The 27068-nt window shown below is 37.9% G+C and overlaps 5 protein-coding genes across 11 annotated transcripts; 3 read left to right on the plus strand and 2 right to left on the minus strand.

Moving 5' to 3' along the window:
- Positions 1–3130: 3130 nt before the first annotated feature.
- Positions 3131–4759, minus strand: LOC127251458 (GDSL esterase/lipase 5-like). The gene is made up of 5 exons (XM_051275160.1): positions 4446–4759; positions 4245–4366; positions 3936–4169; positions 3581–3839; positions 3131–3487 (listed from the first exon to the last, which is right to left on the minus strand). Exons 1-5 carry the CDS (start codon positions 4732–4734, stop codon positions 3180–3182), a joined length of 1212 nt encoding a protein of 403 aa, XP_051131117.1. The 5' UTR covers positions 4735–4759; the 3' UTR covers positions 3131–3179.
- Positions 4760–5396: 637 nt separating this feature from the next.
- On the plus strand, positions 5397–10378 carry LOC127251455 (suppressor of mec-8 and unc-52 protein homolog 2). Its single transcript, XM_051275157.1, has 11 exons — positions 5397–5554; positions 5792–5935; positions 6020–6069; positions 7114–7228; positions 7541–7589; positions 7678–7767; positions 8279–8347; positions 8426–8549; positions 8943–9292; positions 9447–9830; positions 9916–10378. Exons 1-11 carry the CDS (start codon positions 5505–5507, stop codon positions 10195–10197), a joined length of 1707 nt encoding a protein of 568 aa, XP_051131114.1. The 5' UTR covers positions 5397–5504; the 3' UTR covers positions 10198–10378.
- A 248-nt stretch (positions 10379–10626) lies between these two features.
- On the plus strand, positions 10627–14147 carry LOC127251457 (uncharacterized). The gene is made up of 5 exons (XM_051275159.1): positions 10627–10788; positions 11499–12360; positions 12530–12730; positions 13130–13325; positions 13669–14147. Exons 2-5 carry the CDS (start codon positions 11509–11511, stop codon positions 13851–13853), a joined length of 1434 nt encoding a protein of 477 aa, XP_051131116.1. The 5' UTR covers positions 10627–10788; positions 11499–11508; the 3' UTR covers positions 13854–14147.
- LOC127251453 (1-phosphatidylinositol-3-phosphate 5-kinase FAB1B-like) lies at positions 13775–24326 on the plus strand. 7 transcript variants are annotated; one of them, XM_051275152.1, is made up of 13 exons: positions 13775–13889; positions 16331–16993; positions 17082–17801; positions 17933–18086; positions 18203–18547; positions 18796–19536; positions 19631–19962; positions 20037–20160; positions 20244–20399; positions 20469–21908; positions 22001–22267; positions 22341–22658; positions 24183–24326. In XM_051275152.1, the coding sequence occupies exons 2-13, from the start codon at positions 16380–16382 to the stop codon at positions 24213–24215; spliced, it is 5244 nt and encodes a 1747-aa protein (XP_051131109.1). In that variant the 5' UTR covers positions 13775–13889; positions 16331–16379; the 3' UTR covers positions 24216–24326. The 7 variants fall into 7 exon arrangements, with proteins under 7 accessions (XP_051131109.1, XP_051131104.1, XP_051131111.1 ...); XM_051275147.1 differs by lacking the exon at positions 13775–13889 and adding an exon at positions 15693–15851; XM_051275148.1 differs by lacking the exon at positions 13775–13889 and adding an exon at positions 15695–15923.
- LOC127251456 (pectinesterase-like) lies at positions 23914–26118 on the minus strand. Its single transcript, XM_051275158.1, has 3 exons — positions 25729–26118; positions 25050–25652; positions 23914–24865 (listed from the first exon to the last, which is right to left on the minus strand). The coding sequence occupies exons 1-3, from the start codon at positions 26054–26056 to the stop codon at positions 24174–24176; spliced, it is 1623 nt and encodes a 540-aa protein (XP_051131115.1). The 5' UTR covers positions 26057–26118; the 3' UTR covers positions 23914–24173.
- Between the last annotated feature and the right edge of the window lie 950 nt (positions 26119–27068).

Genomic DNA, 27068 nt, shown 5'->3' on the forward strand with positions numbered 1-27068 from the left:
AAATAAATAAAAATGTATTAAACTAATTAGAGTGATGCGCACAGAGAGTTACATGAACTAACTTTAATTTAAGCAGGAATTTGGAAAATAGGTTTTATATATATATATATATATATATGTTTAATTATTTTGACATTGATGAAAGGGATAAGTGGTTAAATTACTAATTGTGTTACGTGACAACATGGTTTAATTTTTATTTTTATTATTATTATTATTATTATTATGCAGTTGTTATTCTTTAAATGCACATCAGATAAATCACTAGTAAGAATTTTGTTTGATGACATTTGAGGGGTTGGTAGGAAATAGAGTTAGATGCACTAATCTACCAATAGTTTAATTTTATGAAAACGTGTTAATTATTCCAATCAATAATTGACTATTCAATTAGGGTGAAATTTCCCAATCTCTCAACAATGATAAATAAATAAATAAAGAAATTATTTGGATCGTGTATGTAAGTATCTTGTTAACACTCGATTTGTTCCATTGCGCTTTTGTATTTATGAAATTTAATCTTTTGAAAAAAATTAAAAATAAGAGAAAACTACACCAAAATACAAACAACAAATTATACTTATGCAATTCCAAAATTTATTGGATTTTTTTTTTTTTCAGTTTTTAAACTCATAGTATAAATTTATAATTATGATTTTATCCCCATTTTTTTAGTAATTTATTGATCATATTATTTAAAAAAGTGCAAAAATTCAAAAATAATTCAATTTATTTTTATTTTTAATTTTCGTCCGTCCGTCAAATTTACCCAATTACTATATTTGTAAAAGTCAAAATATCAATATTTAATTACTGCATTTTATTTAACACTTATTTACAATAAATATCATTCATTTTATTATATTCTCTCTACCTTCTCTTTAATTTATAATTAAAATTTAAAAAATATCTTAAATTACTTTTTAACTTTTTCTATTTTTTTTAAATAAAATATTTATTTTTTTTAATTAATATGGCGAGCCCAAATAGTCTAAATTCTCCGGAATGAGAGAGTATTAAATATTTCATTTATTCGGCAAAATTATGTAATATTTCTTAAGCATAGAAATTAATAAAAATATGAATAAAGAAAATTGTGTACTACTTTAATTAAATTATAATATAAGCTTATATAAGTTTTTGTTAATTATTTACATACAACTAAGTTATATTCCAAAGAACATGATTCAAAGGCCTACGGAGAAGGTGAAGTTATAACTGTATGTATATATATATATATGTATGTGTCGATGTGTATGTAAAAATAAAGTATTATTTAATAATAATAATTAGGAGGTTTAGATTAGGTCTGAAAGAATAAATAAAAGTGTCTCAATGATTGAAGTTTCTTTATTATTTTGGCATGTGAATTGAGCCCACGTCTACACCAATTTTGTCTTGTTGGACAGATTAGTCTGCTCTATTTATACATATATATATATATATATATAGACTAGGTCGAATTTAATTTGGACGAAAATAAATAAACGAATAATTAAATAATTTATTCAACCACTATAAATTCACAACAAACCTCTAGAAATATGATGCTATGCTTCAGATTAATTGAAAATCGTATTAAATTAAAATTTATTTTTTCAGAATCTTTCAGTACCATTTGAGGATAATATTGAATTAAAACCCTAACATAACCCTAACATAATGCTACTTAAGTACAAATTATTACATTATATCAACAGGAAATGAAACTACCGATTATAATAGGGAAAATTGCAAAAAAAAATACCAGTCTAATTATTATTTTAACTTTTTTTTTTTTTTTTCATTTGCAATTTAGGATATTATGTGTACTTCAGGTATTATTTTTGTCTTCCGGTGCCGAAAAAACACACGTGACCGTCACGTACGCCTTCGTGGCATGGCTGGCGCATACGTGGACGCCGTTGTTGCTGTGTTGTCGTCCGCGTGGTCATCGGACAAGTGAAGTGGAATTATCTTCTTTTTACTTTTACAAATTAGGACATTATGTGTAGTTTAAGTTTTATTTTTGCCATATGGTTCTTAAAAACAATTTGTTATAGGGTCGTTGGATAGGTGACGTAAAATTATATATTTTTTTAAAAAATAATTATCTTTTAAAAATTTTAATTTGGCCGATTGGACCAAATTGCAAATAATCAATTGGACCAGATTGAAATAAACAATTGAGAACAAATTATTTTTTCGGCACCAAAGGGCAAAAATAATACCCGACGTACACATAATGTCCTAAATTATGAAAGTGAAAGAACAATAATTCTACATTATCTGTCCGACGACCACGTGGATGACAACACAACAATGGTGACGTCCACGTATGCGTCGGCCATGCCACGAAAGCGTATGTGACGGTCACATGCATTTTTTCAGCATCGGAGGACAAAAATAATATCTGAAGTACACATAATGTCATAAATTGTAAAAATGAAAAATAAAAATGTTCAAAAATAATAATTAGAGCTACCTACGAGACATTTTTTTGCAATTTTATCATTATAATAAATATTAAATGCCAAAAAAAAATCACATAGACCAAAACCCTGATGTATGGTTACAATATTCCAGCTCATATATTGCGTGCACATTGAAACTTCTGGTTCTCTGTCACTTTTACCATACATTTCCATGTATATATACTCTTTTCTTTTAAAAAAATAAATTATTATTATAAAAAATTAAATAAATTATGCATTTGTAGCTGATTGTTTAATAGCAAAAATTGCATCGAAAAAATAAGTAGGATTAATGTATGATATATATATTATGAAGAAAAAAACAAGAAGATAATGGCATTAATTGCATTTTGGACTAATAAATTGAATCCATTAATAGAACCATGTACGTGTCATTAATATATTAAACATTTTGTTCGGGTCGAAATTGTTGTGCGCATATATATATATGTATATATAAAGTAAGCTAGCATTAATTATTTCATTTCTTTATTATTTAAAGCTATTTAACCTGAAAAGTATGTTACCTAAAAATTGAGGCACAACATGAATCATGTTGGCTTGAAAACTGACAACTTTTGTTTTTTTAAAAAGAAAATTATACTAACATTTACCACTAAACTATTTGTTCTTTTTAGTGTACACATTTACTATAAAATATCATATCAAATATTTAAAATTTTATTATTAAACTATATTTATTTTTTTTATATATATAAATATAAATTACTCTTTAATTTGTTCTACTTCCGGAACGGTATCATCTACTACATCAGCTATTGTTTGTTTTTGCTTTGGATCATACAAGAACATATCCCGGAGATTGTACGGTCCGACGGCGGGGCGCAACCCGTCCCAAAGTGCTTTCGCAAATTGCTCGTGAATCCTCTCCGTCGGATGGTACGAGTCCCACCACACGTAATCCTCCCCGTTATCGCACAACTCATATGTTGCGACCTCCTTCGTTCCGCCACACGAGTAAACTCCGCTGTACGGCCCGGTTCCGCAGCACGCGCTCTTCCCTTCCTTAAAACCTGTCCAAACAAGCTCAATTCGATGCGTCACGTTGCATACTTTATAACTAGTAACAAAATGTACGCGCGCTTATCATGTAATAAAAATTGTACCATAGTTGGATGGATTGTCGATGCGATCAAGAAGCCATAGGTAGAAATCGGAGTTGCAATACTTGAAATCAGGCAATAAATGCTCGAGACTTGTAAGGACAGTCTTGAGGGCGTTGTTGTGTCCTAAAGCGAGAGCGTTAGCTTGCTCAAAACACCCTCCTTGAGAAGGTTTCGGGTTCATTGCTCTAAGAACAGGCAAACACCCGAGCGGGGATAGGCTCAAGAATCCGAATTTCCTCGCGCCTTTCTTGTACAATTCCTTACAACATTAAAAAAAAAAAAAGAAAGTCAACTTTTTGTTAAGTTCATCTCACCACACATTCGAGTGACCACAATGTTTTGAAAGCGCGCTTACTTGGATTGTTTGCGTCAAGTTTCCAATGACCATACCGACGTAATGCTCGGGGAGGTGAAGTTCTTGCATCCTAGGATCTCCGAGGTACCCTCCTAAGTAGTCATTACTTCCCATGCTGATGAAATACACCGCGCTCGATATGACTTTGTCTGCTTCAGCCTCTCCCGACTTCTCTTTCAGCCGCCTCTCCACTTCTTCGAAGTACTTCAACTGCGTCGCCAGATCGATAACTCCCTACCCGTCAAAAATGCAAATCTTTAACATCAAATTCAGACATACAAACAGAGGATTGATTAATCTAGGACTCACCTGGCCCTGATTTGTAGTAGAAAGAATTCCAGCACCACCAGAGGCAAAATTCACTCCATAACTATAATCATCACCAGATGGATCCAAAAATGCAGGAATCAAAGGAAGCTCAGCATATTCAGCTGCATCAAAACATCATTAATTGACTCATTATTCATTGCCATCATTCTCATCATCATTCGGACAACATCGAATACTCACCTAGGAAATCCACGATGATGCGACCGTCTGAAAATCGCCCCGTGGGATTCGAAAAGAAGCCATTCCGGCCATAAGGCTTGTAGTTAGCCCGATTGTTCGGGATTGTCTCGATGTAGTTGTTGTTCCCCGGATCGACCGTCGAATCGCCGAAAATGAAAAGATGATTCTTTGCTGAAACAACCTCCGACCCGATCAAACTCAGTATGATCACGAAGCTTATCGATGTCTTCATTCTTGAGACTGTAAGTGTGAAGTTTGTTCGATTACTTATTAGGTCTTTAAATAACATCACTTGGGACGTTCGGACCAATGCTGATTGGTAAGAAGTGTTTGTTTTGTGGGATTGAGTAGTTATGCTTTTAGGCTGCCCTGAGACGACACAAACTTTGAAAAATTCAGCAGTTTACTGTCCTATCCGGCTATCCGCACCGTCAGCATCAGCTATTCAGCCGTTGATTATGATTTTCATATCATTCCTTCGTTGGCAAGCATAGGTCATTCAGTTTTGTTCATTACAGCACTGTCCAGATGGGTACTGGATCTTGTTTATATAAAAACACAAAATTATCTACATACTTCATCAGTCGTGCAAATTAGTGTGCTTATTTGATCGAATACGAATTTTAATAAAAATGACTAATAATTATTATTTTTTTATTTTATAATAAAAAAATATTTAAGTGTAATGAATATTTTTTTTTTATGAGCATAAATTTGGAAGAAGGGAGTATTATTTAATGATTGAATTCTAATTTTAATTATTTAAATATTTGACAATATATAGAGTTTTTAGTTTAATTATCTTTGGGCCCTTTTATTTGTTACGGTCCAAAACTGGGAGCGCAGGCTATGTTGGGTCACGTGTTTAGGCCCGCCCACACAAAATAGATGAGGGTAAATACGTAATTTTCCATTATATAGATATACAAATATATTTCCTTTATGCGGTGAATAGGTTTCCTATTTGCGTGTGCGAAAGCCCTAACCGCGAAAATTTTCGTCTAATTGATTAGGGGATTGAGTGCAATTGATTCATCTGTTCCGCGCGCTAGTTTAGCGATGTCGACGAAGCGTAGTAATTACAAGGAAAAGATCGCTCGCCGCCACCAGTACGTGTTTTCTCGATTCCTGGTTTTCCTCGGATGCGATTTTAGCTTTTGTGTGTGTGTGTGTGTTTTTTTTCGTTGTATATGGCGTGGTCCGATTTGAAAATGAAGCTCGTGTGTTGGGGTTTATTTGGTGTTCTGTTATGGGTAGAAGTATGCGTGTTGGGTAATTTGGGGGGAGCTGCCTTTTTTGGTCTCTTAATGTAGTGTGTATTTGAGAGTGTGAGTTGAATTTTGCAGGAAAGAGGAGAAACCAGAGGAGCCGGAGCAGCCGAAATACAGGGACCGAGCCAAAGAACGTAGAGAAGATCAGAATCCTGATTATGAGATTACTGAGCTGACGTCCTTTCATGCTGTTGCTCCCCCGGGAACTGTTGATCTGCGGTAAGACCTACATACTGGGTTAATCTTTTGTTTCTGCTATTGGTTAAGTGGATAAGTAATCACCTATCTTCCTTCATTCCGTAGGTCAGCTGATGCTCACAAGTTATCTATTGAGAAGAGCAAATATCTCGGAGGTAAGTGTTCTTAGATGATTTGTGAGTTATTGATATGATCGGAGAATGAGATATTGCTTCTGCTACTTTTGACTTCTATTGATTATGAATGATCAGGATGTAACATCAGCAAATATGGAAATGATTTTTGTATTGTAAGACAGATATTCATATATTTCATTCCTTTTCCTCCTATCTGTTAAACTACTGTTTACTTTCAAAACCATTTGCTCATTAGAGTAAATTTTTTCAGTTACAGAGCAGTGATTTATCCTACCGGAGGTGGTACTGATCTTGTCACATCAAAGTTTCTACTCTTCATGGATAGCATATTATCTAAATAGATGTAGTTTTAGAAAGCCTATGGATAAATTAAGGCTGGCTCATTTATCTTTTCTCATTTTAGCAGATGAAGTTTAACCATTAGGAGATTAGACAGGACATTCAATTCAAATCCTAGTTTCTTAGGTCATCTTTGGATGTGGGTTTGGGGGTTGGGAAAAGTAAAACATTAGAGTTGGAATAGGTGTTTGATGAAAATTTTTGATGCAATATTTTAAATGAAACATAGAGGCACTTGATTTGATGTTTTCGAGGGCTAGAAAGTGATGAATGGTGGGAGTTTGGAGCAGAATAACTTCAAACACACCCTTAGTTTCAAAGGGATGTAGCATTTTATCCAGTATGTTTTCTTTGCTTAGGCGAGCTTTAGGTTTGTTAGATGTATGCAATGAGGCTTAATGAAGTATGAGGAAATTTAAGAGAATGTTGGCTTGAACTAGTGACTAAAATGTTCAAATTGGTTTGGTGTTAAGATGATTATATTTTCTTAATGTTGTTTGTCACTGAGTATGAGGAGAATGCTAGTACATTCAATTTTTGAATTGTTGGTAAATGCTCAATCTGTTTTGGTTTATAATGCTTGTATATTGGCAATACATGAATAATTTTTGTTTTGTTTTGTTTTTTCTCCTTACTATAATAATTTTCCTGGAAAAATGACCACCTTTGGCACTTATTCTATGCTATAAACTTCACTTATGGGTGTCTTTTTATGTTATCTAGGTGATGTTGAGCACACACATTTGGTCAAAGGGTTGGATTATGCTTTGCTTCATAAAGTGCGAAGTGAAATGGACAAGAAGATCGATGCCGGAGAAGAGATTGAAGGGAATTCTAAGTATGCTGCTTTGTTTTCTCTATGAGCATGGCAATTTAGTTGAAGATGTTATTATGTTTTTCTAAGTGCTTGCTGGCTTATTTATATGGCCTGCTTACTTTGAATACAAAACTAACATTTGTTTGTCATGCTAACTTTATTTATATTCTTGTAAAGTAGGCTTTGATGGTGAAATAAAACTTGGTAATAAGTAGCAACATTTCTACCAACGCCAGGCTTAAAGGATGATCCGAAAATGTTTATGTCAATATGATGCTCCATTAGTAATTTTCATTTTCTTGATACAGTCTATTTTCTCTTTTATTATAACAGAGCACCAAAAGATGACCAACCGGTATCTTTCCGTACCACAACAGCCAAGGTAGGATGTTTTCTGGTCAGGAAGTATGCAGTCTGCTTGCATGATATTTGATCTTTGAAACTCATGGCTCTACTTTCTGTTCTTGCAGTCAATTTATCAGTGGATGGTCAAGCCACAAACTGTTATCAAGACCAACGAAATGTTCCTTCCTGGACGAATGGCTTTTATATTCAATATGGTTCGATTTCTATCTTCCTATGTGCTAATTATGAGAAGTATCATCTTTATAATATCAATGTAGAGTCACTTGTGCATTTATGACTATCTATTGAATGTAGAGTATGACTAGAAGATAGACCTTCATATGCTACCTGAAATTTTGTTGACAAATTGCTTCATCGCTTGTAACTACACTTTGAACGTGAAATTTTTTTTGAGCTCCTTTGACCTTTCCTCTATTGTATTTACTCTCGATCCTCTAACCTTTACACTTTGGAAGACTGTAAGCTTGGTACTTTGTAAATTTGTATCAGCAAATCCTTACCTGGAATATGGTAGCACTTTGACATGGTATTGCATTGCGTATGCTTTTCAGATGATATGTTGAAATGACTGATTGACAAACACGTGTGCTAGCACAGTAGGGAGCATCTTTCCATCCAATATCATTCACGTGGCATTCTATACATCCTGTTATAGTTATTTTCTATTCTTACTGAAAAAACAGCTTAATTTTGCATTTATTCCAGGAAAATGGTTTCTCTCATGATATTCCAACAACAGTTCACAGAAGTAAAGCTGATTGTCCTGTTCCTGAGGTATTTTATCATTTCTGATTTTCATTTTCTGTTATACTTTATTTTGTTTCTGAATGATACTCATCCTTCTCTCTCCAGGAAATGGTTACTGTAAGTGTTGATGGCTCAGTTTTGGATCGAATAGCAAAAATCATGTCATATCTTCGCCTCGGGTCATCAGGAAAAGTTCTGAAAAAGAAGAAGAAAGACAAAGATGCCAAAGGTATTTTACCTTGCATGTGATTTATGTTAATTGACATCAAACCATTTATTTTCTGTAATGCTGATGGATTGCTGCTTAGATAGAATTTTGATCGGAAAAATGCTGCATGAGCGAACTGAATATTTTGGTGCATCTTTTAATAAAGTCAAGTGGTGCACAAGCAAAAAAATAGACTGTATTCCTTGAACTAATAAATTTATTTGTTTGATATAAAATCTACAGAATGGAATCCAGCACATGAACGATACCTCTTAATTTTGCTTATGCTAACTATATGCATTAGTGTCTACTGAAACCTTTTTTCATTGAATGATTCCTGCTGTTAAATCCTCCATTTGCCTATTCATTTCTTATATGTTAATGTTTTGCTCCAATCTGAAACATACTCTACAGGAAAGCCAATGGCTTCTAATGGGTATGAAGAAGATGAGCGAATACCAAAATCTGATTCTCTGAAGAATCAGAATGGAGTGGAGACCTTGCCTCCACCTCCCCCACTCCCCAAAAAGAACTATCCCGAACCTAAAGAAAAGCAGGGGCCAACCACTATAAGGAAAGAGGAGGATGATATCTTTGTAGGCGACGGTGTAGACTACTCCATTCCCAGTAAAGATATGAGCCAAAGCCCAGTCTCAGAGGACATGGAAGAATCTCCTCGAAATAAAGAGAAAGGTTCCTACTTCTCTGAACCCACATATGGCCCAGTTCCGCCTGCTGACCTGTCCCAGGGTTGGCAGCAAACTGTGAGTGCTTATTACTAAGTTTTTGCTTCACCTCATATATCATTTGCCTGCCTTTGTAATTTTCTTAATTTAGCGACCCAAGTTCTTACCCTGATTCTGCTTAGACCTTTTCCTCTCCAACCTTTTTATGCTGCCTTTATTTTCTTAAATTTAGAATGGATATGAAGCTTTGCAAGGACAGGCAATGGCTGCTGGTTACCAGGGCGAGTGGCAGAATTACCAATATGCTGACCAATTGGCATATCCTGAGCAATATATGCTGCAGGACATCCAGAATTACGATGTGCAAGCGGGCTCAAATGTCATCCAGGATCCACGATTTATGACTCAAGAAGAGAAGGATAGGGGCTTAGGATCCGTGTTTAAGAGAGATGATCAGCGGCTTCAACAACTAAGGGAGAAGGATGCCCGGGAGAAAGACCCCAATTTTATATCCGATAGTTACTCCGAATGCTATCCTGGCTACCAAGAATATAACCGGGAGGTAGTTGACAGTGATGACGAAGATGACCTGTCCAAAATGGATATGGGCGGACGGGTGAGTTACGTCCAAAATTATTTGACAAATGAAGGTGCACTGCACTTATTAGTTGAACCGAGGATTAATCCTTTTTCTGCGACAGGCTAAGGGACGGCTTCACCGGTGGGACTTTGAGACTGAAGAAGAGTGGGCGACATACAACGAGCAGAAGGAGGCTATGCCGAAAGCTGCATTCCAGTTTGGCGTGAAGATGCAGGATGGCCGGAAGACCCGCAAACAGAACAGAGAACAGAAAATTACCAATGACCTGCACAAGATAAACAAAATACTTGCTAGGAAGAAAGCTGAGGGCGGCGGTGGCGGTGGCGACGATGGCCGGATTCACGAGGACGAAACACATCCAGGAAAAAAGCTAAGGTTGTGATACTGACGTGTAAATCTTGTACTCTGTTTTCATATACCATGTTTGTAATTGTTCTTTGGTTTTCATATACCATGTTTGTAATTGTTGTTTGGTTCCCTTATAGGTTCTTGCATTTGGTCATTTCTTAAGATTGAAATACACTGCTAATGTAAATGGCATATACTTACTTTAGACCACCTCAAACACATAATTTGATTTTTTTACAATTTACAGTATACAAATATAAATTATAATATATATATATAAATTAATAAATAATACAAAATAAAAATAAAAAAACCAAAAAAATAAATCGGCCCAGCGAAATTTTGAAGCACCTCCGGTTGTTAAGATAGAATCGATCTTGACCTTAAGATGGAATAGATCCTGACCGTTGATAAACTTCTATGCCAATCTACCGTATATCATAGAATATATAATAGTATAAAATAATATTTATGGAAATATTCATATCGTTACTTAGATCGGGAGATTTCCTCGGCGCCATCCTTCATCGACGCCAAATTCGGTAACAAGCCTTATAATCGGAATCCAATCCAGCCCTAATCTTCTTCTTCTCTATCAGCCGCTTCGTCTCCTGGACACACAATTGTAAGTTCAATTGTTAATCTTCTTTTATGGTAAAAAAGGAAGCGAGCGTGAGAATTTAATTCGAGATTCAGGAGAAGTCGCCGAGTTTTTGTCGGTTCACTAAATTTCGGTGTAATCGTTAAACGCCGGCGGAGTTAAAATCAATTCGCACCTGAAATAGTTATTAAAGTGATTCACTTGTTGCCATCGTTTAGTGGGTTTCGACTCGCCCGATATAGATCTGTACCGGTGGCGAACCATTTCTGAATAGTTTGGTATTCTTTAGTTGAATAGGCTATTGGCAAGCAAGCAGGTTTTTCCTTAGCAGTTCGATGGTTGCTTTGTTATTTTCGCAGTTGTGATGGTTTTTAATAACATCTTATATTATTATTATATAGATTTTTAAAGAAGATTGTTTACGTTTATTGCTTTTATCTCTAGATTTAATCGGAAGATTTACTGTTATATCAGAATGCAAAATTATGCTAGGGTTACGATTGATTCTGCTTCCCAGTTTATCAATATGTTGTGCTACATGTAGCTTTTGTATTAGTTTTAATGGGAAAACACGTGGTTGCTATAAATCTCGCAGAATAAAGTTTATGTATGTATCGTGTTTTTCTGCATGTTTCATTCCACTAAACTTACCTACCAGTAACTCTTGCTTTTATTAGGTAATTTGTTCTATCATTTCAAGACTCAAATTTTCTCACACGCTGAATTGAATGCAGGTCATGATCAATGGCAGCATCAGAAAGAGATGTTTCATATGCTTCTATTTCAACTTTGGGAAAACAGAATAGTAAATTTATGTATGTAGATGACTTTGATGATGATGCTTGGAATGTGCAAGAAGACCATAATTCTGATGCACTGAGTGAGAAAGTGTCATATCCATCCCCACTTGATTCTGAGGATTTTATGGATGGAGGTTATGACTCTGGTGAGGAAAAAAGTCCTCCTGTTATGAGAAATGGCGCACCAGAGGTGAACCTGAGAAATGTAATGAACGGGCTAGTTGCTATCGTTACAGGCCGCAATAAAGACAATTCTGGCGTTCGCAGTCTTCCTCAATTGCCTAGCTCAAACGTATCGTTCCTTGGATCTGCAAAGAATGGAGAGACTGTCCTACACTCTTCAGTTTACATACCAAGTGCTCCCCCGCTTTTTGATCCTAATGCACTTAATTACAGTGCTTACAAAGAGGTGTTGGAGGCTGAGCCACCAGAATGGCTTCCAGATAGTTCAACAACAGTGTGCATGCAGTGCAATGCTCCCTTTACAGCTTTGACTCGTGGAAGGCATCACTGTCGTTTCTGTGGAGGTGTTTTCTGTAGGGTTTGCACAAAAGGGAGGTGCTTGTTACCTTCCAAGTTTAGGGAGAGGAATCCACAGAGGGTGTGTGACACATGCTATGATAGGCTTGATCCGCTGCAAGGTGTATTGATCAATACAATCAGCAATGCTGTGCAGATTGCAAAGCATGATGTGATGGATTGGACTAGTACAAGAGGCTGGCTGAATCTTCCTGTGGGGTTGTCCATGGAATATGAAATATATAAATCATCCAGTACTTTGAGAAGCTATTGCCAGGTCTATCATTTTTATTTGGTTCTTGTTAATTGTTCTCAATCGATATTTAGGTCAAATGATATTAAGAGCTTGTATAGAGGGTTTGTTTACCTATCTCCTAGTAGTTTTCCCATTATTAACTGAACTATCATAATATTTGTTTGTGACATTTGAAGCTTACTGTCTACAGGTTTCTAGGTTGAATCCTGAGAAGTCCATACCTGCTGCTGTTTTGAAAGGAGCCAAAGGTTTAGCGATCTTAACAGTTGCTAAAGCTGGAGTGCTACTTGCATATAAACTTGGAACTGGCTTGGTTATTGCCCGAAGATCAGATGGGTCATGGTCTGCACCATCTGCCATACTCTCTGTTGGTTTAGGCTGGGGTGCCCAGGTATGTAGTTGGTTTCAGGTTTTGCACTCATTCTTATTGATGCTTTTCGTTTAGGCTGTTTTTCCAGCTATGATTTTATGGCTTTTCTTAGCTGATGATCTTCATCTGCTGTTACACGTTTCCCTAAAAAAATTATTAATCCTATTTTTTGGAAAAATAAAAATAAAGATTCTATAATAAAGTTAGTTGTACTTCTGGCACACTATTCTATTTAGTAACCTGCATTTTAGAGTGTGAATTAATAAACCTTGGTATTCATATGGTATCAATTGCTTTACCTAGAAGAGTTTGTTGGAGTTCTCTTGCAAGGCACAAGATCTTTGTTATTTTCCAAGTTGAGTATTATTTTCCTTATTCTTCTCCATCCTTTTCCTTTTTGTTTTTCCCCATCTACTGCAGGTTGGGGGCGAGCTCATGGATTTCATAATAGTGATGCGTGATGCCAAAGCTGTGAAAACATTTTGTAGTCGCATGCACTTTTCTCTTGGTGCGGGTTGCAGTGCTGCCGCTGGCCCAATTGGGAGAGTTGTAGAAGCAGATATGCGAGCTGGGGAAAAAGGCTCTGGCATGTGCTACACCTATAGCTGCAGTAAAGGTACGAGGTTTTGTATAAATTTTTTGTCATCTCTGTAGTACAATTTGAGTTTGGAATTGGCGGTGCCTCACCTGTTAGTAAACAAGCAAACCGGTAGGACACCAGGATCTCTTTAACAAACACAACCTTTCAGCCCTATGTTTAGTAGAAAGTTGACTGTAATGGATACCATATGTTGTTAATTTGCCATTTCTGAGAAGTGTGAGATGTTGGAGCTAGAATATTTGGTTTTTCAAACTCTGTAAGATATATTTTCACAATCAATATCCATGCTAATACACGACACATTGCACATGTTATGGAATTGCATTCTTAATCATGAAGTTTACTGCAAATTCCTCAGGTGCATTTGTTGGGGTTTCACTAGAAGGGAACATTGTAGCCACTAGAATGGATACAAATCTCCAGTTTTATGGCGATCCATACCTTACTACAGCTGATATTCTGCTCGGGAACGTAGAACGGCCAAAGGCAGCTGAACCTCTGTACACAGCTCTCAGAGCCCTCTTCTCCAAATGGCAATGCTGATGGTGTTAGTAGCATATTTATCGCACTCATTTATCTGTAAGCTTAAATCCCCTTACCTTACTAAGGACTTTGTGAATATTTTAGTTTGGCTTTGAAGGGATTCGGGATTTATCTCTCCTGGGAAACACATGTCGTGCTTATTTCAAATTGGTAAAAAGATTTGGTCAAATTTGGGACATACGTGTATATATGATGGATCTATACCCCCCCCTACTGCGACGGCCTCCGAAAAAGGTTGTCTAGTAGTGGTTTCAAGTTCTTACAGTTGTATATATATTTATGCTTCTGTGTTAACCTGCTCTTTACTTTTTTATCAAAGTGGATTTGAAAGTTGAAATCGACTTGCTCTGTGATTGCCATGTTTTATATTCATTTCTTATTTGTACCTTTCCGCTCCTGAAGATTTGGGAAATCCTCATACCAAGAAGCTTCTATGTTTTTCATTATTTATGTAGGCAGACGCTCCTTATACATTGAAGTGGTTATGGTTTCTCTAGGAACAACTGATCTGTTTCGAACCAGACAGATGTTGGCCAGAAATATGTGGTTTAGGAACATGAATCCTTTGGTTGTGTAAAATTTGGTTATCTGTATATACTCTCTGGTTCTGTTTTCTTTTTCATCTTGTCTAGTCATGTTCTTGCTTGTAGATCTATTATGTAGGTTGTCTTAATCTTTCTTTTTGTTAATCACCCCCAGGATAAGATATAATACTATTAACTACCTTACTTTTATAGATTCAGATATAATATTGAATTGTTATTATGATTTTTTGGGGGGCCATTGTGTTTGGCAGTCTATCAATTATTCATGTAGAAATAAAAGGTGTGCATGTATGCACAAGAAGACCAATGGGTGGGACTCTCCAAGGCTGACACGTAATCAGCTGAGGGTGCTGTCGTGGCGCCTCCTCCACGACTCAACAAGTCCACCTATCATCCAGATAATCTCCTCCTAATCTACAACTTACTTTTAACATTTTCATACCGTATTCGTGTTAATCGATTAATCTTCAATGGAATAGTAATAATTACTATTATACCAATCTTTTTATACTTATTTTCCATTCCTGAGGAAAATAAAAAAAAAGGAAAGAAAAACTCAAAGCATGTCCCAAAACTTAAACAGTAAACACCTCTATACATATTTAAAAAAAAAAAACCAGGAAAAACATGTGCAATGAAAATGTGATGGTTCAATTCAATATCCAATTTCTACAATTTTGTCTGCTAAGTAAAATAAAAATAAAATTTTACAATTAGTAAATGCAGGAATTTCCGCCTAATTAATCTTTTTTTCCAATTGGCGGCTCATTTATGACTAATTAAGAGATCTACTTTAGCTTAGGGTTTTCAGATAAAACGGTTAGATTCCCTGTCCCATCAATTAAATCTACACCGTTCATTTTAGATGGAATTATCATCATTTTAAATGTCAATTAATTTATAATCCCATTTGAAACTACAAATTTCTACGTAAAAGACATCTCTGTCACACCACATGCTTTCTTTCTCCGCCATAATTTATATTTATATTTACAAATAAAATAGAACTTAAACAATCAAATTCCTTATTATTATTATTATATAACATTTGGAAGAGTTCGATAAAGTCCCAGTAAGCTAACTAGTTATACAGAAGGATATAATATTCTTTTCAAGGGAAGTTTCAATTTCGTAAAAATAAAAAAATTAAAAAACAGGGCAACGGTAATAACGTATAATCAATCCGTAATTAGCCAGATGATAAAAAGAAAAAAAATATAAAATAAAATCGATTCATTTAATTTGATTTCCGCCATTAATACAGCTTTGGTAACCATACATTTGCCCACTTTCCCTTTCAGCTTTCTCCATCCCCCACTCATACCATCTTCGTGACCTTCTTACTTACCGCTCTTTACCTTTCATTTTGGCTCTCTTTTTATTATTGTTATTATTATCATTGCCCCTTCACACTCATCTCTTCGTATAACGCACCAATATTTATCAGCTCCAGGTTGGTTTTATTTTCATTTTTTCGGTTATTGAATTGTCAGGACGCTCCTCCACCACAAAATTGTGCCATTCAGTGCGTTCCTCCTCTACCACCGCAAAATCTTGCTTTGCTAAGCTTTATATATGAACTGTGTTTGTATAAATACGTATATAACAGATTTCGGATCAAGTGGTTTTGCTCAGCTGTGGATAACTGAATTAGGTTGAACAAACAGTTATTTTTTTATTTTGAAAAATTTTAACGAAATTTCGGTTTCTGTGTATACTTTTTTGGGAAGAGCTACTTCGCTTTGGGTTCAAGTTTGTGTTTTTTCAGAAGGTGGATGGATTAATCGGCAATTGTTGTGTTTAAAACTTGTGTAATTTCATTCTCCTTATTACGATTTCGTCTGTATAGGTTATGATTTGGTAGCCTGAATTCATGAAATTGTTGCTGGAGCTAAATTGTAGTTTTCATTTATTTTTATTTTTGTTGTGCAGCTGATGATCATCGATCCCCAACAATGAGATTCGATTTTCATTTGTGTTCATGGGCAGTAGTAGTGACAACAGGAAGTTTATTGAGATCGTTGAGGTTGTGAAATCATGGATGCCGAGGCGGTTGGAGCCTTCGAAAATGTCCAGGGATTTCTGGATGCCGGATGCCAGCTGCAGGGTGTGCTACGAGTGTGATTCGCCCTTCAATATTATCAACCGCAAGCACCATTGTCGATTGTGTGGCCGAGTTTTCTGCGCCAGGTGTACTACAAACTCTGTACTCTCATCATCTTCCGATGAGTTCGCCGCCGGTAGGGTTGGAGATGGGGATAGGATCAGGGTATGCAATTTTTGCTTAACCCAAAGGAAGCAGCAATCGGTTGCTGGTAATAATGACATGATGGTAGAATCGAGTCCTGGATTAAGTTTGTCGCCGTCGTCTTCGAGCTTGGTTAGCACGCAGTCGAGCTGCTGCACGTGTAACAGTGCCGGTTCGGGTGGTTATTCTGCCGGAGTTTTCCCTCAGGGCCATTGTTGGCCGGCAGAGGCAGACTCTGTGCAGATGGACTCTAGTTTAGGTAATAAAGACCGGGCGAGAGGTTTGGGAAAGGCGGGTTATCTTGATGCCAGGGATAGTTTCAGTGAGCCATTTGGTTCTTGCAGCAGGTCGTTGCTTTGTTTTGATGTTTTTCGATCTCAATTAAGTTCCGTGTGCATTGTCATGATTGATATAACTTCTTGCTTGGTGATGCAGGAGTGATGATGAGGATGACGACTACTCGATATGCAGATCACACTCAGAAGCTGCTTCCACTAGTCCTTTCAATGCGAGCTATGAGACGAATGACTATTATCAGGTTGCTCACATCTACGAGCGAGGTGAGGCGCATCCTACGGAGGGAAGCGAACATGGAGCTTGTGATGCTATCCCGTTGCTAGAACATTATGAGAAACAGGGGCCAGACCGTGGGGAAGTGAGTGGAAAAGATGAGGATCTCCATAGCGATCATGCTCAACCGGATCCAGCTCCTTTAAATGGTATCAACGTCGTGGATTTTGAAAGTGTTGAATATGAAAAAGATGGTTTTATCTGGCTCCCTCCAGAACCTGAGGACGAAGAAGATGAGAGGGAAGATGTTGCATCTGAAGAAGATGATGGGAATGAGAATTCAGCAGGAGAATGGGGTTACCTGCGCTCGAGCAGTTTTTTGGATGGGGAATATCGTAGATCACACGATGAGCACAAGAGGGCTATGAAGAGGATCGTTGATGGACATTTTAGATCTTTAATATCTCAACTTCTGCAGGCCGAGAATGTGCCTGCGAACGAGCATGAGAGTTGGTTGGAAATTATTATGGCATTGTCTTCGGAAGCTGCTACTTTTATAAAGCCGGATACAAGCAGAGGTGGAGGAATGGATCCTGGTGGATATGTGAAGGTTAAGTGTGTGGCTTGTGGGCATCGAAATGAAAGGTATATCTATGTGAAGGGAATTTAATAATTTCTTAGTTGCGTGAAATTTCTGAAATATCACTGAATAAATGCAGCTGCTGTCCTTTTACTGTTATGTAAGTCTAATGATGTTCTTCCTGTTTGATCTTTAGTACTGTAATTAAAGGAGTGGTTTGCAAGAAAAATGTGGCTCATCGACGAATGACTTCAAAAATTGATAAAGCTCGGATTCTACTGCTCGGTGGCGCCCTGGAGTACCAACGTGTTGCTAACCACTTATCGAGTTTTGATACGTTGTTGCAGCAGGTTGTGGAATCTGATCCATCTCTGTACTTTTTAGGGATCTTGATCTTGACTGGGTAAATTATATCTGTATTGTTGTTTGTCCATTGTTCTTATTCTTGATGTTTGGGTTCTGTTAGGAAATGGACCATTTGAAAATGGCTGTTGCAAAAATTGATGCGCACCATCCGAATGTTCTTATGGTAGAAAAATCGGTATCTAGGTATGCACAAGACTATCTTCTTGCTCGAAACATATCTCTAGTACTTAACATCAAGAGACCTCTTTTAGAGCGTATAGCTCGATGCACCGGTGCACAGATAATACCATCGGTTGACAATCTCTCAGCACCAAAACTGGGATATTGTGACTCTTTTCATGTGGACAAGTTTCTGGAAGTTCATGGCAGTGCTGGACAAGGTGGAAAAAAGTTGACAAAGACACTCATGTTTCTCGAAGGTTGTCCTCGACCGTTAGGATGCACTGTAAGTTCAAATGAACAAGCATGAGCTTTGTTAAATATGCTTTTCATATATGATTATGTTAATGGTTCTGGTCTTCCTATCGTACATTGTAATGATGACTTTGATGCATCGGGCAAACAAATTGGTTAACTTTATTAATCATTTTGTAGTCGAAATAACCTTGGTTGACTTTTGTTAGAACTTCAGTTGTTTAGGGGTTATGGCCATTTCATCGAATGTTTGTTAACATGTTGTTTACACGGTGTCAGATACTGCTAAAGGGTGCCAGTGGGGATGAGCTTAAGAAAGTGAAACATGTAGTAAATTATGGCGTTTTTGCTGCTTATCACTTGTCGCTAGAGACTTCATTTCTAGCTGATGAAGGCGCGTCATTGCCGGAGCTCCCTTTGAAATCTCCTATAAAAGTTGCATTGCCTGATACACCCCTAAGATCTGGAAGCTCGATTTCAATAATACCTGGATCCACTTCTCCATTCTCTGAAAAGCCGCAAGATCAGCAACACTCCAGCAATGCTGATGAACCATCCGGGATGGCCCCGTCTAACCCTGAGTCCTTCTGGAAGAAAGATTCCTTTTCTCAGACCCAGAGTTCTGAATTTGCAATCAGAGATATGGATCTAACTGTGGGTTGTAGTCCTCAGGTGGAAGGAAATCATGATTCTAATTCCAACATTTTCTCTGATTCTCAATCTTCCGGACCGGGCTTTGGCTATTCACATGGTGATGGAACGAAGTTGTATTCAATCTTGGATAATTCTGAGTCAGTACAGTTGGAACAATACAACACCGAACAGACGGGGGATTCGGGAGCACTGAAAGAAGAGTTTCCTCCCTCGACATCCGATCATCAAAGCATCTTGGTCTCTCTATCAACCAGATGTGTGTGGAAAGGAAGCGTATGTGAACGTGCTCATATTTTTCGAATCAAATACTATGGCAGTTTTGATAAACCATTGGGTCGATTTCTTCGAGACCATCTGTTCGATCAGGTATCTACTTTTGTAATGGACATGCATGTCTATTTCTTCGGCTTAATTATAACTTTCTAAATTTTCTTGTCTTGGTCCATGATTTTCTCGGCAGGACTACAGATGTCGGTCGTGTGAATTACCTTCCGAAGCACATGTTCATTGCTACACTCATCGACTAGGCAGCCTCACAATTTCTCTACGGAAGCTTCAAGAATTCACATTGCCAGGCGAGAGTGAAGGGAAAATTTGGATGTGGCATCGATGCCTGCGATGTCCGAGGATCCATGGTTTCCCTCCAACTACAAAAAGGGTTCTGATGTCTAATGCAGCCTGGGGCTTGTCTTTCGGGAAGTTTTTGGAACTCAGTTTTTCGAACCATGCTGCTGCAAGCAGGGTTGCTAGCTGTGGCCATTCACTTCACAGAGATTGTCTTCGGTTTTATGGGTATTCGACTCTTTTCTCAGCAATATATTTTCGAGTATAGATAGGTCTAATGCATTCTTTTATAAACATTGCAGTTGCGGGAGGATGGTTGCATGTTTTCGGTATGCGCCGATCAATGTACATTCTGTGTATCTCCCGCCACCCAAGCTTGAATTTGACTACCACAGTCAGGAATGGATTCAGAGGGAATTCAATGAGGTAAGACAGTAGAAACATCCTTTTACTCTTTATCTGATTCGTGTCGTTTATGTTGTCGATGGCTTGGTTCGATATAATTATAGGTCCGCAACAAGGCAGATCTACTCTTCTCGGAAGTGTCAAAAGCGCTTAATCAGATCATAGAAAAGAATCACAACACTAAGATGACAGAATCAGGCTTTGTCCAACAGATATCGAAGCTGGAGTCAATGATACAGATGGAGAAGAAAGAATTTGAGGTAACATCATTTCATTGTGTTATAAATCGGATGCTATTTTCTGTCCCTAATCAGCATCTTCTGGTTTAGGAGTCATTGTGGTGTATGCCTAAAATGTCGGCAAAACTGGTCCAACCTGAAATCGACATTCTCGAGATCAACAAACTGAAACGCCAGTTAGTTATTCATGCTTACGTATGGGATCAACGCTTGGTGAATGTTTCTAGATCGAAGGAACAGGCTTCGAATTTGAGAGAGAAGCAAAGTGAAGCGGACATGGTTTCCAGATCGAAGGAACAGGCTGCGAATTCGAGGGAGAAGCGAAGTGAAATGGACATAGTTCCCAGATCGGGACGGGGTTTCAGCAGCTGGGATCCTTCTCTTGCTAATATGATTCCTGATATGATCATGGCTGACGCCAAACATCGCCATGTTGATTCTCCAAACAAGACTCACAAAGGAGCAGATACTGGCACTTATAATTCTTCTGGCGCGAATTCAAGCAACCAGCCGGAGATGCTGCAATCTGGAAATACAGTTCGAAGGGCTCAGTCGGAAGGGCAGATTGTCGTTATGGGAGATGTACCTGAAAATGCTGACATGCCCTCGGCTGATTCTTCCTCTGGCATCCTTTCAACTGAAGTAGATCCAGCTGGTGGTGTAACTGAGGCTCAAAATTCGGCATTGCATACAAAGGAGTCTGATGATGTTGAAAATCCGAGTAATTGGGCGAGCACGCCTTTTTCAGTTATATACCAGTCTTTCAACAAGAATTCAACGGCGTGCTTTCTGAAGCTCGGCAAAATTAGCGAGTACAATCCTGTCTATATCACATATATGAGAGAGCTGATCAATCAGGGTGGTGCTTGCCTGCTGCTGCCTATGGGTTTGGATGATATCATTGTGCCGATTTATGATGATGAGCCTACTAGCATTATTTCTTATGCTCTCGTCTCGCCGGATTACAAGAACCTTATGTCCAAGGATCCTGAAAAGCCGAAGAATTCTTTGGAGCTATCATCCTCGTTCTCGTTATTAAATTCAATTAATTTGTTCTCGCTACATTCTTTTGATGAATCATCTTCCGAAACCCTGAAGAGTCTCAGCTCCGTTGATGAGAGCATCCTGTCATCTGGCTCCCGGAGTTTCTCAGCATTGGATCCTGTCCAATTCCCGAATACTACTCTGTACACCAGGATTACATTCTCGGATGATGGCCCTCCGGGGAAGGTGAGCTACTCTGTAACATGTTATTACGCGAAGCAGTTTGAAGTTTTGAGGAAGACCTGCATTGCAAACGAGGTGGATTTTATCCGCTCCATCAGCCGGTGTAAGAAATGGGGCGCGCAAGGAGGTAAAAGCAATGTGTTCTTCGCGAAAACACTGGATGACAGGTTTATAATCAAACAAGTGACGAAGACAGAGCTCGAGTCGTTTCTCAAATTTGCGCCGTCTTATTTTAAGTACCTAAAGGAATCAATCAACAGCGGATGCCCGACTTGCCTCGCCAAGATCTTTGGAATTTATCAGGTATTAATTATTATCAGCCTTCGTGTAAGCTCGATCTTTAGTATTCGTCTATGCCTACAGAATCATCTCATACGATTATTTCTGCATGGAAGGTTACGTCAAAGCATTTGAAAGGCGGTAAAGAATCAAGAATGGATGTCCTCGTCATGGAGAATCTTCTTTTCAGACGAAACATCACACGGATATACGACCTGAAAGGCTCTACCCGATCGCGGTACAATCCCGACTCAAGCGGGAGCAACAAAGTTCTACTCGATCAGAATTTGATAGAATCCATGCCTACTTCTCCGATCTTCTTGGGAACTAAGGCGAAACGTCTATTGGAGAGAGCCATCTGGAACGACACTTCATTTCTTGCCGTAAGCTTTTAAATTTTTTGCTTGAATTCGAAATTCTTTCAAACATGCTAATAATAATACACATGTTGTCCAGTCGATAGATGTGATGGACTACTCGCTCCTTGTTGGTGTTGATGAGGAGAAGCACGAGCTGGTGGTTGGGATTATTGATTTCATGAGGCAGTATACGTGGGATAAGCATCTCGAAAACTGGGTGAAGGCGTCGGGCATTCTGGGAGGGCCTAAAAACGTGGCTCCCACAGTGATATCTCCAAAACAGTACAAGAAAAGGTTCCGGAAGGCGATGTCTGCTTATTTCCTCATGGTTCCGGATCAGTGGCCTTCGTCGCCGTCGCCAGTCCATCCCAGCGGCTCCCTCTCCAACCTCTCTGAAGAAAACTGGCAAGAGAAGGTGATCCCATCTCATTGATCTCCCTCTCTTACATTCTCGTGTTCTTACATGATCATATATAGTATGCATATAATGCACATATATCTTCTGTTTGTTGTAGACCTGAATGCATGGCTACTTTTATTTGCCACGAAAGATTTTGATGTCATACATAAATACATATATTAGCTCAGAATTGAAGTGTAAAATTCATATCTACAAATTTCAGTGTTCAATAAACCTCTGTTGTTGTTTGAATTCTTGAAACTGTCTGAATTTTCTTTGGTTACCATCTTTTATATTTCTTTGATGTAATGATATCGACAATCCCTTTTTATAACTGAACCTGTAGATTTAGTGGATAAACTTTTTATAGATTATTTCATTACTGAATTGGGGAAAATGGAATTGATTGACTGGTAGTTGTCGAGGCAAATCATGTCTCATTGCAAAAAATTTTAGTGGATGACAGCATATCCACAGCAGGCTTTGAATATGACCATTTTTTCAATCAATGTTTGTATTTCTTCGTCAGTATCTTGCGATTTGTTAATTTTATATTTTGAGTTTGGAAGATGAAGAATTATTAGTTCGAATTTTGTCTGATTCTTGGAATTGTTAAACTGGGCTGCTCCCACAGGATTCCATTCCCACCTAAAAAAGCCTGTTTGTTTAACTTTTAAAAATCTTGTAGCTGCTAAGGTTGCAATGATTGTTGACCATGACTTTGTGTAATTCTGGGCCTTTTCTAGTCTCAGAACATGATAATTTCACTTTCAAGAAACTCACAGGGATAATGTTGTATCTTTTTTGATGATGCTAGATTCTGTCTTTTATTGGTAGTGCTGACATACATTATAGAAACTGTTCATCATTATTTTAATTGCACGTTGTAAAGTTTGTGTATCGGCTCAATTCACTTAATTTTATGAAGTAAGATGTTGAAAAGTTGGTCATAATGTGTAAACAAACTGAAACAGGAATATAAAAGGGTAATCACCTTTGCTTGATTAGGTATAATAAGACATTCTTGTAAGAGTAAACACATGTTGACAATTGTTAATGACAAAACTGACAAGTGCTTAAACAGGCAACTAATAATAATAATAATATTATTAATAAATAATGCAATTAACTAAATTGTAGATGATGTAATAGAGGGCGTGAGCCTGTGACTGCACATGCAAATTGGATTGGTATGGCCCTTTTCATTTGTACTCAAGTTTGTGGAAATTGGAATCATTATTTGATAGTGAAAGCTTAATTACATACTGCCTCATCCAATTTAATTTTATAACAAAAGGAATTTCAATAATTTTCAATAAAAACATATATTTATTTATATATATATATGTATGTATTTTTCTTAATTCATCGACCGGAAATACAAGTAAATATTTATGAGAATAGCTAATTATTCTTTAACTAACTTGGCCCAGAGTAATTAATATTTTACACTTTTCAAGCTTTTAAGTTCTGTCACGTTCTTACCTAATTTTCAATAATACAATTTTAATTTTGAGTCTGGTAATTAAATCACTGCAGCCCGGCGACGAAAGTGACTCCGGTGGACGGTAGCCACGAAGTCCCGCCGATGAAATTCGCCACCGTGAATTTGCTCGCCTCCGGCGTCGCGATGACGTGGAACCCCGGCCATTTCACCCGGCCGGAAGTTCCGGCGCCGGCGCCCATATTCTGGTACTCCGCAAAATACAGCGTTTTGTAGGTGGACCCTCCGGCGCCGGGCCACTCGACCCATCCCCGAGACGAGATCGCGCCGTCGATGTTCGACTGCATCACCACCGCCCGGGAGTACTGTTTCCATGGCCGGCCGAGGTACGAGCTCTTGCCGGAGGAAGAACCCGACGCGACGGTGATTCTAGAATTGTGGACGGAGAACCCCGTGTTCTGCCCCGGGTCCGTCCTGCCGTTGGCCATGATGACATTGTACGCGCCGCCGCTGCGCGGGCTGCGAAGCGCCAGGGTGCAGCTCTGGAAGACGGCGGCGGCGTTGCCGAATATGAAGTCGACGGTGCCGAAGATGTCGCACTCGCGGTAGAACTGGCGGAGGGAATGCGCGTAGAGCGTGTCTTGATTGCCGGCGATGCTGCACCGGAAAAACACCGAATGATCGGAGACGACGGTCAGCGCCACCGCCTGCTCCGCCGACGGCCCCGCCGAGTTCTGGAATCCAATGTCCCGCGCAATAAATCTGTCGCCCGTAATCGCTGATTAGAGAAAAAACAATACATCAATCAAATCAAAATTAAATTGGGGAAAACTGTAACCCTAATTAAAACTAATCAATCAATCAATTATAATTAATCACCATTGAAATTTTTCTCGCCACCGACAGATAGACGACGATGAAGAAATTAAGCACAGAATTAGAGAGAAGAAAAGCTTAATTACCGAAAGTTGCAGATCCTCGGAGGGAAGCTCCATTGCCAACACTCCCACTTCCAGTGATGATGGTGGAGTATTTTCCATCTCCAATTAGGGTAATTCCATCTTTATTGGTATTAATTCTTTCACTGTAAGTTCCAGCTTTCACGTAGATCACATACCCGCCACCGCCGGCGGCCTGAATGGCTTCCGACACCGTTTTAAAGTTCCCACTCCCATCTTTCGCGACGACGGCGTTGGCCTTTATCTGCGTGCTCTGGAGAAGTCTTCTGTCCGCCGGCGACACCCAGCTAGGAAACCCGTCGTCTACCTCCAAAACCCTGCGTCCCGACGACGACGACGACGGATTGGATTCATTGATTCGATTAACTAGGGCGAGGGGATTGCTGCCGAGTTCAGACAGGAAATCCATTTTCCTGTAAATTTCCCCGAGGTGGACGTTGGAGGCGATGTGATCCTTGACGGAATCCTTGCAGGTCTCGTGGAAAGTGATGGCGGCGCTCAGAAATGTCTGGATGTCGGACTTGTACTTCTCCGGCGACCTCCGCAAGGCTTCCAGGGCCTGGTTCAGCCTCCTGACCGACATTTCCATCAGCTCCTGGCAATCATCTGCAAATCAAATTACCCAATTACAGTTCCATACCATAAACATATATATATATATACATAATTAACGTATACGTACCCATGGCGATTCGGGCCTGTTGAGCTTCGGAGGAGATGAAATGGGAGGTGAGTTTCTGGAAATTGGATTCCGGCAGCTTGGTCTCGATGATAGCTTTCTTAACAAGGGCAGACATCATGTCGACATTGGGATCCTCGATTCCTGCGAGGGCTCGAATGCACAAATCAGGGAACCTGGTGAGCCCACATTCAACCCTCACTTGTTCTTCAACCTTATTACCTCCCAACACTCTCCCCGCCATCATCGCCATTGCAATTGCGATTGCCACTACTGCACCACCACTTTTGCAGGAGTTCCATTTTCTTGGAAGAATTATTATATTTTCCATTAAAATTAATTGAACTATATATATACTAAATTCTTACAATCATTTGTGCAAGTTTGGGAAGTTTATTTATAGACCACCCCTGTAACTCGAACGGGGTGGCAATAATCTTGTGGGAAATTAGTTTGGGGGTCAATTTTCTATTTTGTGTACGTAATTTGGAAAAAATATTAAACCACTTGTCCAATTAAGAATTATTGAAATTTAATTTGCTTAATTAAATAATTAACATGCATGGTCCCAACGAAGCTACCTTCAGTTTGAAGTTATATATGTATATGGGATTATCGATAATTCATTTGTACATTATTTTTTAATGGATCATTTTATAGTATAGGTAGTGCGGTATATAAGTATAGTATACGATATATTATGTTTAATCAGTAAAAAATTTCTAAGGCATAAATAAATTTCTACAACATATATGTCTATTGTTTGAATCAATAAACATAATTGATTAATTCATTTCGTGGAAATGTTTGATTTAAATAGTAAAAAAACATGTGTACATATTAGAATCTGTTAAAAGATTTATGTACTTTTTATTTTCACTATCCAGAGTGATTTAAAATGAAAGATCACTTCTTTTTTCAAAAGACATGGAACTGAATCCAAATCTAAAAGTATCAAAAAGTTTGAATTGAAAAATAATTAAGCAATAAATGTATTTTAAATAAATATTTGAATGTAACAACGTAGTGAAATATTGAATATAATATTATTCTAAATGAAAATTTAATATAAGTAAAACTGTATAATTAAAATAAAAACACAGTAATTAACGCACAATTAAGTCAAACAAATCATTGTTTTTAATACCAATTAATGACTTGGTTTCAAAATCAACGGGCAAGTCAACCGAAAAATACAAGCAAGTGGTCCTTTAAAAAGTCTTCTTTGGTCATTTTTATGTCAAAATCTGTGACGATGTCACCATTAAAATACCATAAATATTTCAAATTAGCATTAATCATTATTTCATTGAAGACCCTAATCATCGTGATTGTTATTATAT

This window comes from Andrographis paniculata, unplaced genomic scaffold, assembly GCF_009805555.1.
Source record: "Andrographis paniculata isolate CXL003 unplaced genomic scaffold, ASM980555v1 Contig45END, whole genome shotgun sequence".
NCBI lineage: Eukaryota > Viridiplantae > Streptophyta > Magnoliopsida > Lamiales > Acanthaceae > Andrographis > Andrographis paniculata.

What these genes read in the sequence shown, in the direction of transcription:
- LOC127251456 (XM_051275158.1), bottom strand. Translation starts at nt 26,056, where the DNA reads ATGGAAAATATAATAATTCTTCCAAGAAAATGGAACTCCTGCAAAAGT. An exon ending in ACAGGCCCGAATCGCCATGG is followed by an intron (nt 25,653 to 25,728) that starts GTACGTATACGT and finishes TTTGATTTGCAG; the next exon opens with ATGATTGCCAGGAGCTGATG. An exon ending in CCGAGGATCTGCAACTTTCG is followed by an intron (nt 24,866 to 25,049) that starts GTAATTAAGCTT and finishes TTCTCTAATCAG; the next exon opens with CGATTACGGGCGACAGATTT.
- LOC127251457 (XM_051275159.1), top strand. Translation starts at nt 11,509, where the DNA reads ATGGCAGCATCAGAAAGAGATGTTTCATATGCTTCTATTTCAACTTTG. An exon ending in CTTTGAGAAGCTATTGCCAG is followed by an intron (nt 12,361 to 12,529) that starts GTCTATCATTTT and finishes TACTGTCTACAG; the next exon opens with GTTTCTAGGTTGAATCCTGA. An exon ending in GTTTAGGCTGGGGTGCCCAG is followed by an intron (nt 12,731 to 13,129) that starts GTATGTAGTTGG and finishes CATCTACTGCAG; the next exon opens with GTTGGGGGCGAGCTCATGGA.
- LOC127251458 (XM_051275160.1), bottom strand. Translation starts at nt 4,734, where the DNA reads ATGTTATTTAAAGACCTAATAAGTAATCGAACAAACTTCACACTTACA. An exon ending in ACTTGACGCAAACAATCCAA is followed by an intron (nt 3,840 to 3,935) that starts GTAAGCGCGCTT and finishes TAATGTTGTAAG; the next exon opens with GAATTGTACAAGAAAGGCGC. An exon ending in CGACAATCCATCCAACTATG is followed by an intron (nt 3,488 to 3,580) that starts GTACAATTTTTA and finishes TTGTTTGGACAG; the next exon opens with GTTTTAAGGAAGGGAAGAGC.
- LOC127251455 (XM_051275157.1), top strand. Translation starts at nt 5,505, where the DNA reads ATGTCGACGAAGCGTAGTAATTACAAGGAAAAGATCGCTCGCCGCCAC. An exon ending in GAAAGACAAAGATGCCAAAG is followed by an intron (nt 8,550 to 8,942) that starts GTATTTTACCTT and finishes CATACTCTACAG; the next exon opens with GAAAGCCAATGGCTTCTAAT. An exon ending in AAATGGATATGGGCGGACGG is followed by an intron (nt 9,831 to 9,915) that starts GTGAGTTACGTC and finishes TTTCTGCGACAG; the next exon opens with GCTAAGGGACGGCTTCACCG.
- LOC127251453 (XM_051275152.1), top strand. Translation starts at nt 16,380, where the DNA reads ATGGGCAGTAGTAGTGACAACAGGAAGTTTATTGAGATCGTTGAGGTT. An exon ending in TTGATACGTTGTTGCAGCAG is followed by an intron (nt 18,087 to 18,202) that starts GTTGTGGAATCT and finishes GGGTTCTGTTAG; the next exon opens with GAAATGGACCATTTGAAAAT. An exon ending in AAGAAAACTGGCAAGAGAAG is followed by an intron (nt 22,659 to 24,182) that starts GTGATCCCATCT and finishes AAATCACTGCAG; the next exon opens with CCCGGCGACGAAAGTGACTC.